General features: G+C 37.1%; 2 protein-coding genes across 11 annotated transcripts in view; one reads left to right on the top strand and one right to left on the bottom strand.

Moving 5' to 3' along the window:
• BRCA2 (BRCA2 DNA repair associated) overlaps window positions 1-13,438 on the top strand; it is a 39,013-nt gene extending 25,575 nt beyond the window's left edge. The window contains exons 13-21 of one of the 2 annotated variants that reach the window (XM_019971421.2): window positions 30-99; window positions 5,865-6,271; window positions 6,725-6,906; window positions 7,628-7,815; window positions 9,534-9,704; window positions 10,175-10,529; window positions 11,866-12,021; window positions 12,209-12,353; window positions 13,305-13,438. In XM_019971421.2, coding sequence (XP_019826980.2) covers window positions 30-99; window positions 5,865-6,271; window positions 6,725-6,906; window positions 7,628-7,815; window positions 9,534-9,704; window positions 10,175-10,529; window positions 11,866-12,021; window positions 12,209-12,353; window positions 13,305-13,438 — 1,808 coding nt within the window. Of the gene's footprint in view, window positions 1-29; window positions 100-5,864; window positions 6,272-6,724; window positions 6,907-7,627; window positions 7,816-9,533; window positions 9,705-10,174; window positions 10,530-11,865; window positions 12,022-12,208; window positions 12,354-13,304 lie in introns of those variants that run through there. The other variant, XM_070800578.1, reaches the window with a different exon arrangement.
• Window positions 1-13,738, bottom strand: part of N4BP2L1 (NEDD4 binding protein 2 like 1) — a 67,311-nt gene that overhangs the window by 15,553 nt on the left and 38,020 nt on the right. For 2 of the 9 annotated variants that reach the window (XR_002181899.2, XR_002181900.2), the window contains exon 6: window positions 13,421-13,619. The exons of 4 other annotated variants lie outside the window; for them this stretch is intronic. Coding sequence is in view for 2 of the 5 variants with exons in the window: in XM_070800593.1 (XP_070656694.1) it covers window positions 13,484-13,619 (136 nt within the window). In the remaining 3 variants the exon portion in view is untranslated. Of the gene's footprint in view, window positions 1-9,531; window positions 13,620-13,738 lie in introns of those variants that run through there. 3 more of the 9 variants (XM_070800593.1, XM_019971427.2, XM_070800599.1) reach the window with 2 other exon arrangements.

Below are 13,738 nucleotides of genomic sequence, written 5' to 3'. Positions count from 1 at the left end.
TAATACATAATTGAAATATATATTTTTAGGCGCAATGAAAGATAGAAGGTTGTTTATGCATCACATTTCTTTAGAGCCAGTTACCTGTGGACCCTCTTGGTAAGACATGTTTAATTTTTTTTAATTCTACTAATATAGTGTAGTTAAAGTGTGGGTTTTTAAAATATATTTCTAGATATACTGGCTCTAACATACGGTGAAGACTTTAACACTTCCCTTTTTTGTGAGCCTGCATCAGGATTAAGTAATTCTGTACTCTGGTAGTACTTGATACTGCTACACATATTATTATCTCATCTTTAATAACTTTGTAGACATATAGATTTTACTTCAATTTTATGGATAAGGTACTAAAGTTCAGCAGGATATGGAAATTACTCAAAACCAATTAATAAAGGTGGCATATCCTTGGTAGCTCAGCTGGTAAAGAATCTGCCTGCGATGCAGGAAACCCTGGTTCAATTCCTGGGTCTGGAAGATCTCCTGGAGAAGGGATAGACTACCCACTCCAGTATTCATGGGCTTCCCTGGTGGCTCAGATGGTAAAGAATCTGCCTGCAATGAAGGAGAGCTGGGTTAGATCCCCAGGTTGGGAAAGCCACCTGGAGAAAGGCATGGCAACCCACTCCAGTATTCTTGCCAGGAGAATCCCCAGGGAGAGAGGAGCCTGGCTGGCTATAATCCATGGGGTCGCAAAGAGTTGAACATGACTGAGCGACTAAGCACACACATACATCTCAATTATATTAATAAAAGTGAAAGAAAAATGAAAGATGACATATATTAAAAATATACTTTTATCTCTCTTCCCTCTCAAAACCATACTAGTTACAACAGAATTTTTTAAATGTATTAGTCTGCAAGTACAGTGTTGTTTCAGAAGAAACAACAAATTTTTAAAAAATTAATATTCTTTTTAATATTTATTTTATTTATTTATATATTTATTTGGTTGCACTGGGTCTTAATTGCAGCATGCAAACTCTTAGTTGTGGCATGTGGGATATAGTTCCCTGACCAGGACCAGGGATTGAACCCATGCCTTCTGCATTGGGAGCACAGAGTCTTAGCCACTGGAGCACGAGGAAAATCCTGAAATAAAAAAACTTATGAAGCTAAAATCATGAATGACTTAGAAAGACATAGAAATCTAAAGCCTAACATTAGAACAGGCAGAGAAGCTACCCAGTTTGCCCTAAAGAACCTGAAAAAGACTCAAATTGGCAGCAACATATACTTCTGAAGGTGAAGTAGAAAATAGGAAGATTAGTTGAAAATCCATGTAAGATTTTCCCCTCCCCCACTGCAGGCAGGCAAAAAAATCCCTCTTCTACCAAAAGACCAGAAGGTCGTTCTCTGGAGAAGATGAATTGGAGAGATTCTGAATTGGGCATGGGACTGCGGGAAGGCTCTGAAAACAGAGATTAAGTAAAAATCTGGATTTCAAGTGGTGAGAACCCCTAGCCTGGTTCCCACACTTGGCTCCCAAATGCTGGCAGCTGGGCCTCTAGGCAAAAGACTGAATGATTCTTTTTCTGGGTCTTAGGACCAGCCCAATAGAAAAGGCTACTGATAGTCGCAGGTATTGAAATTAAACTGCGTTGCCAGACAGTGAAGCCAACAATTGACAAGCTCACCAGCACACAGCTTCCAGTCAGCTATTCAGTGCTTCACTCTTAAGTGAGAACAGAAAATCAAAAATCACTCATCACTGGAAGAAAGCTCCTGTGAGAGATAGTATCCAAAGTAAAGGGAAGGCAAAAAAGGAGCTTAGGGAAAACAGACCATGCAAAAAGAAGAAAACTTCAAAAGTCCAACTGGATTGCTTGCCTTAGAGCCAGGCATGACAAGAATTATTGTCCTATAAATACTAAAATGAATATAACAAAGTGATGTGAAAACATAGAAAAATTGGCAGCTAATTATGTGACAAAAGCTTAATAGGGAAAGTACTTCAGATGGAATGTAAAGAATGCTGGTTAAACAGGTCATTGCAAATCTGGATGCAGTAAGAAGCTGTGTGACTTTCATCATGGGATTTGTCAGGCATGGGGGTGGGGTGAGGATAGGGAGGAAACAAAGAAATGGGGAGAGTCAGACTAAAAAGGACTTCGCTTGTAGCTCAGTCGGTAAAGAATCTGCCTGCAGTACAGGAGACCCGGATTCGATCCCTGGGTTGGGAAGATCCTCTGGAGAAGGAAATGGCAACCCACCCCAGTATCCTTGCCTGGAAAATCTCATGGACAGAGGAGCCTGGTGGGTTGCAGTCCATGGGGTCGCAGAGAGTCAGGCATGACTGAGCGACTAACACTTAAGACTAAAAAGGAAAGCTTCCTGGATATCATTTCTGACAAATCAAAACCTGGACAGGCAATAGTTTGTCTTTGGATGTTTCTGAGAAGTGACACAACCAGATGTATGTTTTAGAATTAGATCAGAGAGAAACTACTGCAAGGAGATTAGTAAGGAAGTAAAGGCATTTATTGTCTTCCCAGGTGACTCAATGGTAGAGAATCCACCTGCCAGTGCAGGAGACCCAGGTTCGATCCCTGGGTCAAGAAGATCCCCTGGAGGAGAGCATGGCAACCTACTTCAGTTGCCATGGACAGTCCTGGAGAATGCCTGGAGAATCCCATAGACAAAGGAGCCAGGCAGACTACAGTCCATGCAGTCACAAGAGTCAGACATGACTTAGCAACTAAAGAACAACAAAGGCTTCGTTTAGTTAGTACGTGTGGTAGAGTAGAGATTGAGTGGAAGATAGATTCCCCATATGGCCAGATAGTCATTAACAGAGAGTGGCAAAATATGTCCCAAGTAGATTCAAATAGATGTCTTGATTATAGAAGCTGCAAAGCAGACTCCTCATTTTCACAATAGTCTTCATATTTAAAAACAATAGACTAAAAGAAATCAATGAAAGTAACTTTTGGAGCAGGTTTATTCATTCCTGTGCATTTGATCACATCTAGATCATCTATTCAAGGAAACAAGTCCAGCAATTGTCACCTCTCCCTCCTGCATTGATAATTTTTCATTCCTACTGGACTAGTCCCATCAATGTGAAAGTCGTTCAGTCATGTCTGACTCTTTGCAACCCCATGGACTATAGAGTCCATGGAATTCTCCAGGCCAGAATACTGGAGTGGGTAGCCTTTCCCTTCTCCAGGGGATCTTTCCAACCCAGGGATCGAGCCCAGGTCTCTCGCATTGCAGGCAGATTCTTGACCAGCTGAGCCACAAGGGAAGCCCAAGAATACTGGAGTGCATAGCGTATCCCTTCTCCAGGGGATCTTCCCGACCCAGGAATTGAACCAGGGTCTCCCCAGTTCTCTGTATTGCAGGCAGATTCTTTACCAACTGAGCTATCAGGGAAGCCCATCAGTATAGGTAGTTGCTATAAATCTCCCATCTTGAAAAGATTTTCTTGACTCCTCTTATCCTACCAGTCCATTTCCATGCCCCACTTAAAGCACATCTCATTAGAATTGTCTCAACTCAGCTTCTCTACTTAATCTCTTCCCTTTTTCTCCCGAACCCATCTCAGTCTTTTATCACCACCCACTACCACCCCTCATCAAGATTACCAGTGAAGTCTACATTGTCCCCCATCCTGTGTTAACCTGTCAGTGGCATTGACACAGTTAATCACTCCTGCTTTCTTAACACTTTATTCTGGCTTCTGGGCCATCTCTCTTGCTTCTCCTCCTGTCCCACTGGCTATCTTTCTTACTTTCCTTTGCTAGTTCTTCCCCCAGCCACTAAGTATTAAATTACCCCATGGTTCAGCTCCAGATGGCTTCTCTTCCTGCCCTTCCCCACTACTGTCTCATCTGCTCTCATGACTTTTTGTATACCATCTATTTGGTGATAACTCCAAAATTCATATCTTTAAGCCAGATTTCTTCTAAAAACAATATATTCATTCATTCAGCTACTTGCTTGACATTTTTATTTGGGTGACTTGTAGCCATCATAAACTTAACATCTCCAAAGCTGATGTCCTATCCTATAAATGTAAAAGTCTAACAAGTCTGCTTTCAAAATATACCCGAAATCCAATCACTTCTCACCCCTTCCACCCTTAACACCTGGTTCAAGTCATCATAAAACTGCCTGGATTATTTCAATAGATTTGGTCTCCATGCTTCTGACTTTGCCTCCTCCCTCCTCCCTAGACACAGTGAATTTTCAGCAAAGCAGCTGGCAGGGTCCTTTTTAAAGTATTGATATGACAGATTATGTCATTTCTGGACTCAAAAACTGTTCCATGACTTCATCTCAGAATACAAGCTGGAATTCTTTGCCGTGCTACCCAGGTTCTCTGTGATCTGGCCTTGTTGCTCCCTCTCCAGTCTCACCTGCTGACTTCCCCTTGAACTCTGCTCCAGGCACATGTGTGTCCAGCCTAGCATGTGGTGTCCGCTCTGCCTCCAACAGCCTCCTCCCAAGCCCCTACATGTCTTTCTCTCACCTCTTCTAGGTCTCTATACAAATGTCACCTCATCAGTGTATAAAATATCATTTATTTATTTCTCCTGGACACTTTCTGTCCCCCTTATCATGCTTTAATTTTCTCCATAGCATATTATACCAGCTGACATTTGTTTGTTTCCTTCCACTAGAATGTAAATGATTTTGTTTGGTTTGTCACTATATCCTACAGCCAAAATACTGCCTGGCATGTAGTGGAACACATTATTTGCTGGCTAGATGAATGGATAACTAAATAAATTCTAGGGTAACTTCAAGTTCCAAGGGTTTAGGGTTGGGTGAAAGAAAGTATGAGGTTTTCAACAAAGTATGGAGGAAGAACTTCTATGCTTGGGAAGGTAATTAGTTTTAGTTTTGGACAGGCTGAGTTTGAGATGAGTGTGCAACATCAAGGTAGGGATGTCTGATACTTGATGCAGTTCACAGTGTAGGAATAACATCCGGGGAATGTCAAACAAAGATTAATGTTTTTGTTGTTAGATAGATGGTGATTTAAGCAATGTAACTGATTCACATCACCCAGGCAAAGTGTCCACAGAATAAATCCAACTTTAGAGGCAGGAATGTTTTTAAGAGAAAGAAGAAGAAAAAAAAAAAAAAACACTTTAAAAAAGACAGAAGGAAAAAGAGGGAAAATCGTGGTGTAAATGTTGGTGCTGAGAATTTTAAAAAGGAAGTTTTCAAAACTGTCAGGGGTCAAGCTGAATGTATTTACACATGAAGTTTTATTTATTTTGGCTTCGGGAGATCATTAGCACCTTTATTGAAAACAATTTCTACAGAATAATGGGGGAAATGAGAGTTCAATGAGTAGAAAGTGAAGAAGTAAAAACATCTAGTTTAGATTACCTGTAGAAGAAGGTTGACCACGAGGGATAGGTAACAGTATTACCTTGAAGTGGGGAGATAAGGCTGAGAAAAAAGTCAAGGGTGGGCAAGACTTTCTGAGTGAAAAAGGTGTAACAGATGATGAATGAGAAGGGAAGGATATGGAATGATCATTGCAAGAGTGAGACTCCCAAGGTTGAGATACGAAATGGGGCCAGGAGTATAGGTGAAGGGATTACCATGAGATGAGAACGGGTAGAGAGATGTCTGGTGAAGGAGGTAAGTGAGGAGCTGTGATTGAACTGGAGGAGAGACTCTTCTCTGTTATTTGCAGGTGATAAAGTCAGGCTGGGAGTTGGTGTGAGAGAGACAGACTTGCAGAGTGTGGTATTCTTTTGGAGAGCAACCATGATGAAATGCAAAACGGTTATCAGAATAGGATTGCCATGTAGCAGTTGAGGGTCTCAAAAAAAAAAAAAAATATTCAGAAACATTTATACATTTACTGGTGAATAAACTTAAATATTTTCTCCCTGTTGTAGCATAACTACGGAACGTCAAGAAATACAGACCCCAAATTTCACTGCACCTGGTCAAGAATTTTTATCTAAGTCTCACTTTTATGAACACCTGACTTTGGGAAAGTCTTCAAGCAATTTATCAATTTCAGGGCAGCCACTTTGCAAGGTTCCTGACCCAAGGAATGAGAAAAGGAGACACTCGATAACTATAGGCAAACCCATGAAAGTCTTTGTCCCACCTTTTAAAACTAAATCACACATTCACAGAGATGAGCAGTTTGTTGGCAAGAATACTAATTTGGAGGAAAACAAACAACAAAAAAACATAGATGAGCATGGCTCTGGTGACAGTGAAAACAATGTTAACAACTGTGAAATTCATCAAACAACAACTATACTTTTCACCAAGGGTGAAGAAGAACCTTTAGGTATTGTGTAACAATTTGTGTTGACATATTTTTGCCTTTCAGTTATTTATTTCTTATATTAAATAATGCCTTGAGAGGATTTTTCCCACTTTCATTGTGATTACTAATTTTAAAATCTTTTGTAATGCCAGGTCCAAAGCTTAAATTATTCTAATGTTTTTTTCCAAAGGTAACTACTTGTAGATGTTTTTGTTTAAAAAAAAAAAAAACAGTTTTAGACATACAATCTAGGACTGCTATTATTGGATTATATTTTTACCAGGCTGCTAATTTTCTCCCAAATTCAAAATAAAAACAATCTATTTCTGTTCTTCTATACGTTTTTTTAAGTAGAAACTTTTTTCATCCCTTAAGATTTAAAGTTAGAGCAAATTGATATGATTTTATAAAACAAGGGTTGTACTTTTAAAATTTTATATTCAACTTAAGTTTTTGCTGTTTGTTCTTTAATAGATTCAATTACAAATCTTCAGAATGCCAGAGATATACAGGATATGCGAATTAGAAAGAAACAAAGGCAATGTATTTTTCCACAGCCTGGCAGTCTGTATCTTGCAAAAACATCCACTATGCCTAGAATCCCTCTCAGAGAGGCAGTAGAAGGCCGAATTCCCTCTGCGTGTTCTCACAAACAGGTATGCCTTTGTCTACAGTGCTAATAAATCTTACAGCAATGTGTTGTTTTATTAACTGGCATCTCCAAATTGTTTTGTTTAAAGAACAAATTGGGGCAATGGACGAGTAAAATCATGTCCTAATCGGCCTACCTTGGCAGCCTCCTTCCTGTCTGCTGCTTTATTCCACCAGAGTGATCTGTACTTTAAAGTTACTGCTTCTCTTCCCCCTTCAAAATGTATTCATTTAGTACTATAAGTGCTTTCAGCTAGGTGTTAGAGGAAGTGTGAATAACTCATAACCCTGAACCTGCTAAGAGCCATTTACAGTTTTAAGAGAGATTCTTACTAAGCCAGCTCTATCTAGTTAGAATTTGGAGCAATGAAGAGATGAGAGTCTGGGCCCTTTCTAAGTTTTTTAACTTAAGAGGTTTTCTAAAACATTAGGTTACTTTTTTATCCCCACAACGACTTTCTACCACACATTGCGCTGGAAGCAGGTACCCCAAGGGAATGAGAAAGGTGCTGCAGACTCTTGAGGGTCATTTATATTACACAAAAATTTTTTAGCTTCTAGTAAGCAAGTTATGTATTTTTATAGTGAATGTTTTCATATTTAAATGAAAAACTTTGGGTAAATTCAGTTTTGGCTTGTTATAATTGTTTTTTTCTGTGAAACATGTTCTTTTGTTTGATGATTTTTTACTCATTTTCAAAATTTTCTATCATTTATTTTGTCCAGCTATATATGTATGGTGTTTCTAAACACTGTGTAAAAATTAACAGCAAAAATGCAGAGGCTTTTCAGTTTCACACTCAGGATTATTTTGGTAAGGAAAGTTTATGGACTGGAAAGGGAATACAGTTGGCTGATGGTGGATGGCTCATACCCTCCAATGATGGAAAGGCTGGAAAAGAAGAATTTTATAGGTACTCTCTGCAAAGAGAAATTTTATATTATATATTCCATCATCTCTCTCTTTCTTACGAGTCCCTTTTTCATCTTTCTTTCTCTCTCTCGAACTTAAAAACTTGACTAGAAATCAAAAAGCTTATACAATGAATCATTTTAAGCACTTTGTGGTTCAGTTGATATTCTGTTGAAATCTTTTGAAAAATGAATTTTGGTTTGTCTTAGGATTTACTGAATTGGTTCTGCTTAAATTAGGATATTATTCTTATTGCTTATACAAAATAAAGACTGATAAGAAAAATTAAGTATGGGTTGGCCTTCTCGTAAAACCACACACACAGACACGCTTCCGTGCATATTCTCTTTCATTGTGTATTTCAGTAAATATATGAATACTAAAATTAGAAATACTTAAATATCAGTAATACCAAATAACTAGAGAACCCCAGTGGCCCTAAAACTTCAACCAACAGTTTAGAAACTGTTTATCCTCTTAGGATTCTAATGTTTATACAAACAGAATTTAAAGTGCTATCAGGGAAGGTATTTATTACCTAATGCCAGTGACAAGCAATGGGAAACTTTCTCTAGCACCCTTATTTTTGAGATCTAGGTTTATCTTTCCAAAATTTACAGCTTTGGAAAAGTGGTAAAGCATCTTTTCTCTAAATTTTTCTTGTTTTTAGAGTATTTTAAAACAGGAATGTATTTACATCTTGGCATTTGCCCCATATGTCAAATATTGATTCTAGTTGGAAAAGTAATAGTTGTATCACTTAATTGTATTAAGAAGACCACATAGTTTAGAGGTTAATAGTGATTATTTTGTAATCAAGTGGGCATGGTTCAAAAATCTTTGAGTGTTGAAGCTCAAGCTTTTTTAAAAAAAAAAAAGAAAGTGAAAGTTTATTGAAGCAAGAAGAGTCTCTCAGAGATAGTTAGGTAAAGAGCGGCTGCCTCTTTATCTGCTTGCCTTTTTATCAGTTCGCAGATATTTACTGAAGACCTACTATACCCAGATACTGCTCATATCTTGGGTACTAGGGTTAGCAAAACAAAAAAATCTTTGCCCTAGTAAGTCATATATTCTAGTGGAGGGGTTTGAGACAAGGAAGGAAAATTTTTGAAAGGACTAAGTAACTCATATAGTATATTAAAAAGTGGTAAGTACTTTGAAGATAAAACTAGCAAAGTGGGGTAGAGAGAATTGAGTGAGGAGAGGTACAACTTTTTAAACAGAGTAAGAAGGCAACATGTAAGGGTACCAGTTCCAATGGTTGGTAGACCAGAGGGTGAATGTTTATGGATGTTCTCTTAATTACTTCTAGTCACATTAGTACTGAGAGTGAGAATGGGAAAGGCAGAGGGGTTGTAGATTTGAGCAGAAAGGAGTAGATATTAAGAGAACCAGGACTAGAGAAGGAAATTCTTGGGTGATTTCTAAAAACAATCTCTTTAATAAGAAATATATAATCTAAAATATAATTATTTTAAATGTCTTATTTTTCAGTTGAAACAAGTGTATTGAATAATATGTGAAATTTTCATTAGCATATTTTGATACATGTCAAATCATTTTCTAAAGTTAAATTGCTTATTGATTATATATTAACTTATAAAAAACTTATTGAATGATCTTATACAATTTAGTTTTTGTGCAAAGAATAGTTGGGGCTATTGAACTCAGTATCATCTTATGTGGTTTTTATTATTCATTCTCCCTTTATTTGTTCAGAGCTCTGTGTGACACCCCAGGTGTGGATCCAAAGCTTATTTCTAGAGTTTGGGTCTATAATCATTATAGATGGATTATATGGAAACTAGCAGCTATGGAATTTGCCTTTCCTAAGAAATTTGCTAATAGATGCCTGAACCCAGAAAGGGTACTTCTTCAACTAAAATACAGGCAAGTTTAAAGCATCCTATTATGTAATCCTGTATTGTGGTATGGGTCAGACTTGTAAGCCACCTGTGACTGTCCATCATAAAGGATGACTAGCCAGTTGTCATGATAGTTGCTACCCCACTTGCATAGCATAGTTCTCATGTTACCCTCCAGCCCCATTTAAGATCAATTGCACATTTATATACCTCTTGCTTCCCTTTTGTCCTCCCCTCTTCTCAAACTCTTGGCACGTGAGAATATGAATTTGACAAGTAAAGCATTATTGCATTTGGGGAAGATTAATATTTAACTCATTTTAGCAGTATAAAACTTAATATAATGCCAACTATCTTTGAAATTCTCTTTGGTCTTGGTATTTCTTCAGTAAAGGTTATTTAATTTTTATTCTCAATTTTTCAGTGACTTTTTTCTTACAGTGAAATTCTAGACTCACAATTCCTAAAATAATGCATTTTTCTATTTCTTTTTAGATATGATGTGGAAATTGATAGAAGCAAAAGATCAGCGATAAAAAAGATAATGGAAAGGGATGACACAGCTGCAAAAACACTTGTTCTCTGTGTTTCTGAAATAATTTCATTAAGCACAGATATATCTGAACCTTCTAGCAATAAGACTAGCAGTGTGGATACCACAAAGGTGGCCGTTGTCCAACTTACAGATGGATGGTATGCTATTAAGGCCCAGGTGGACCCTCCCCTCTCAGCTCTCCTAAAGAACGGTAGACTGACTGTGGGTCAGAAGATCGTAATTCACGGAGCAGAGCTGGTGGGCTCTTCTGATGCCTGTACACCTCTTGAAGCCCCAGAATCTCTTATGTTAAAGGTAAGTTAAATACATGCACACTCTTGGTAAAAATCAGGCACTGATTCAGTTAAATTCTAGAGAGGCTTTACATTTACATTTTAAATTTACTTATGCCTATTATGTTTCAGTTTTTGAAAAATGTACTGATACTCTATGTGTAAGTGGCAGGTTTCTCAGATAGTTAAATATTTTGGGGGGAAAGCCAGAGATATTTATTGAGCTAAAACAGTGTGGGTTGCAGTTAAAGAATAGGAGTAAATTTGCATCAGATGCTTGATTTTTATACTTGGAGCTCTTGCCACCATGCTGTCCTCATAATATTGCTCAACTTCCACCCTGGTGACTAGGCCAGATCTCTGTTTCAGTGTGATTAGAACATCAAGTCTCAGTGATTCTTGAATATATAATACTAAAGTACACTTTTCATCTCTATGTATATTTAAACCTAGGTAACAGGACTTTGTCAGTGTTGAATAGTCTACAATATTGCTATCAGAAATGATTGCAATGTTGCACATTCAGATTCACTTATGAAATAACCTTGTAAAGAATTTACTTCTGTTATATTTTGAATCACTATTTCAGGAAAGCATTTTAATAAATTAATCATTTTTAAGTTAAAGAGATAATTTGTCATTAACTTGGGCTTCAATTCAGCATACAATATACTATGATTTACATTTCCTTTCTTTACAACTTACTGCTTTCCCTGGAGTTATTAAATGTCTTGTCTTGTTTTTCTTAATTTTCTTTTATCCTTATTACCAACTCATTTCCACACAAGAGCCACATAAAAATCATCTCACTATGTTAAAATACCTTTATCAGTTTCATTTCTTTTTCCTGAAGATTCCTCGGATTTCTCCATATTCCTGCTCAGTTCCCAATTGGTTATTGTCCATGTATGTGGCACAGTTACCATTCTTGAGATTATTTTCACCTCTTTCTGTGTTAGAAGCCCCATAGCCTGGATTTCGTATCTTTCTAGATTTGTTCCCTGGTTTTAAGGCAGACAACTACCATAGGCTTCTTGAGAAAGGAAACATGCAGTAATTTTTTATCTTATTACAAAGTTGACTGAATACAGAATTTGAGGTTGAAATAATTCCTTCAGAATTTTGAAGACATTTCTTCTGTTACCTTGCTTCTAGTACAGTTTCTGCTAAGTTCAGTGTTGGTCTTTCTTATTCCCAGCCCTTCACTATGGATCTGTCCCTAAGACATTTTTAGACTGCCTGTCTCCATGATTCTGAAGTTGCACAGTGAGATCAACCCTAAAAGAAGGAAAATTATGAAATCTGAAGTAGAAGTGAATATATATTTCACTTATAAATCAATTTGTTAATTTGTCTAGATTTCTGCTAATAGCACTCGACCTGCTTGCTGGTATGCCAAACTTGGATTCTCCCCTGATCCCAGACCTCTTCCTCTTCCCTTGTCATCACTCTTCAGCGATGGAGGAAATGTTGGTTGCGTTGATATAATTATTCAGAGAGCATACCCTATACAGGTATGATATATTCTTGAAACTTACTCTGTATTTCTTCTTTTGCATGCTCAGTCATGTCCGACTCTGTGATCCCAAGGACCAGAGCCCACTAGGCTCCTGTATCCATGGGAGTATTTCTTCCCATAGAGACGATTAATTTGAATGATCCCTCCCTACCATATGTTTCTGTTTGACACATTATTAACAGTGGATGGAGAAGACATCAACTGGATTATACATATTTCGCAATGAAAGAGAAGAAGAAAAGGAAGCAACAAAATATGCAGAAGCTCAGCAAAAGAAGCTGGAAGCCCTGTTCACTAAAATTCAAGCAGAATTTGAAGACCATGAAGGTAAAATGAGTTGTGTTTACAAGATCTTTTTTTCATATGAAAATAAAGTTTTAGAAGCTTCTAATTGGGTTAATTGTTTCATTTTGAGTAATAGATTTTTTTTTTTCTGATTCTGAATCTGAATTTTTTGATTTAAAAAAAAAATTACATAGATACACAGATAAGCATTGAATTGGCCCCAAAATATCAGATCTTTATTCACCACAGTTTTTAGAACCTCACAAATTGCCTTAGGCAATTAAACATTATAGACCTACAGCACTTTTCAGAAGTCTTAATTAAACTCCCCCTTGAGCTTTAGTAACTAGAGTATTTGTGGCATCGATTTTTGGTATTAGAGAAAGGAAAACAAGGGAAAGAACTATCAGATTATTCTCCCCAAACCATTTGTCATTTTCTATCCTCTGTGTCTTTATCTGTGTTACAGAACTTGCATTTTTGCTCTTGTAGTTGTTAATTTTTATGTTTTTATACCTGGAGCTTGAGCTTGTTTTCCCCAGTGGCATCAATTTGAATAATAAAAATCATAGTGTTTTATGCTTAAAAGACATGAAATTTTACTTTCTTATCTACCTTTTTTATTGTGGAAAATATTATGTTCTGCATTTCTTCATGATTTTATTATTTAGCTTCATGTTCTATATAAATTTGAAGGAAAATGGGATTCTCAATATTTGATTTGCTTAAAATTACCACTAGCTCATAATTAGGTGAATCATGAAATCATTTACTTTAATTTACAAATTGTTCTAATGAAGTAAATTCTGTATGACACTTTTTTAAACCTTTAATACACTAGTTTCAAATTTTCCTGGAGAACTTTTAGCAGATAAGTAGTTTATTTTTAACCTCCCTTCTTTGGGTGCTTTTTTTTTTTTTTTTTTTGCTGAGTTCTATAGTTTTCAGTGTTCTTAAATTCATAGTTTAGCTTACTTAGTGTTTTTTCCTTAGAAAATGTGACAGAACAATGTATACCATCACGTGCACTAACAAGACAGCAAGTCCGTGCTCTGCAAGATGGTGCAGAACTTTATGAAGCTGTGAAGAACGCGCCAGACCCAAGTTACCTTGAGGTGAGAGAGTAAGTGGGCCTGCAGGAAGTAAGTAAGTGAAGCCTTAGTCTTCATCCTTCAAGGTGGGAAGCTGTCGTCACTCATCTGGTCATTACAGGAGACAGTATGTTGAAATGCTGTGTTTCTCGAAGAGGATGTGTACAATTCTAGGATCCTCAGTGATGTACCAAACCAGGGTGGTACATTTCTACTTCTGTACCAAACAGAGGATGAGAGGGTTAAATAATTTTATATATTAAATATGGTTTAAAATGTGGTCAGAACTTGTTTTTAAGGTAAAACAAGTATCTTCAAAGCACTGTCTGTTTCCTC

This window comes from Bos indicus, chromosome 12, assembly GCF_029378745.1.
Source record: "Bos indicus isolate NIAB-ARS_2022 breed Sahiwal x Tharparkar chromosome 12, NIAB-ARS_B.indTharparkar_mat_pri_1.0, whole genome shotgun sequence".
NCBI classification, from domain to species: Eukaryota; Metazoa; Chordata; class Mammalia; order Artiodactyla; family Bovidae; genus Bos; species Bos indicus.
The sequence above is the reverse complement of the archived record's forward strand: the minus strand, read 5'-3'. Positions and strand labels throughout refer to the sequence as shown.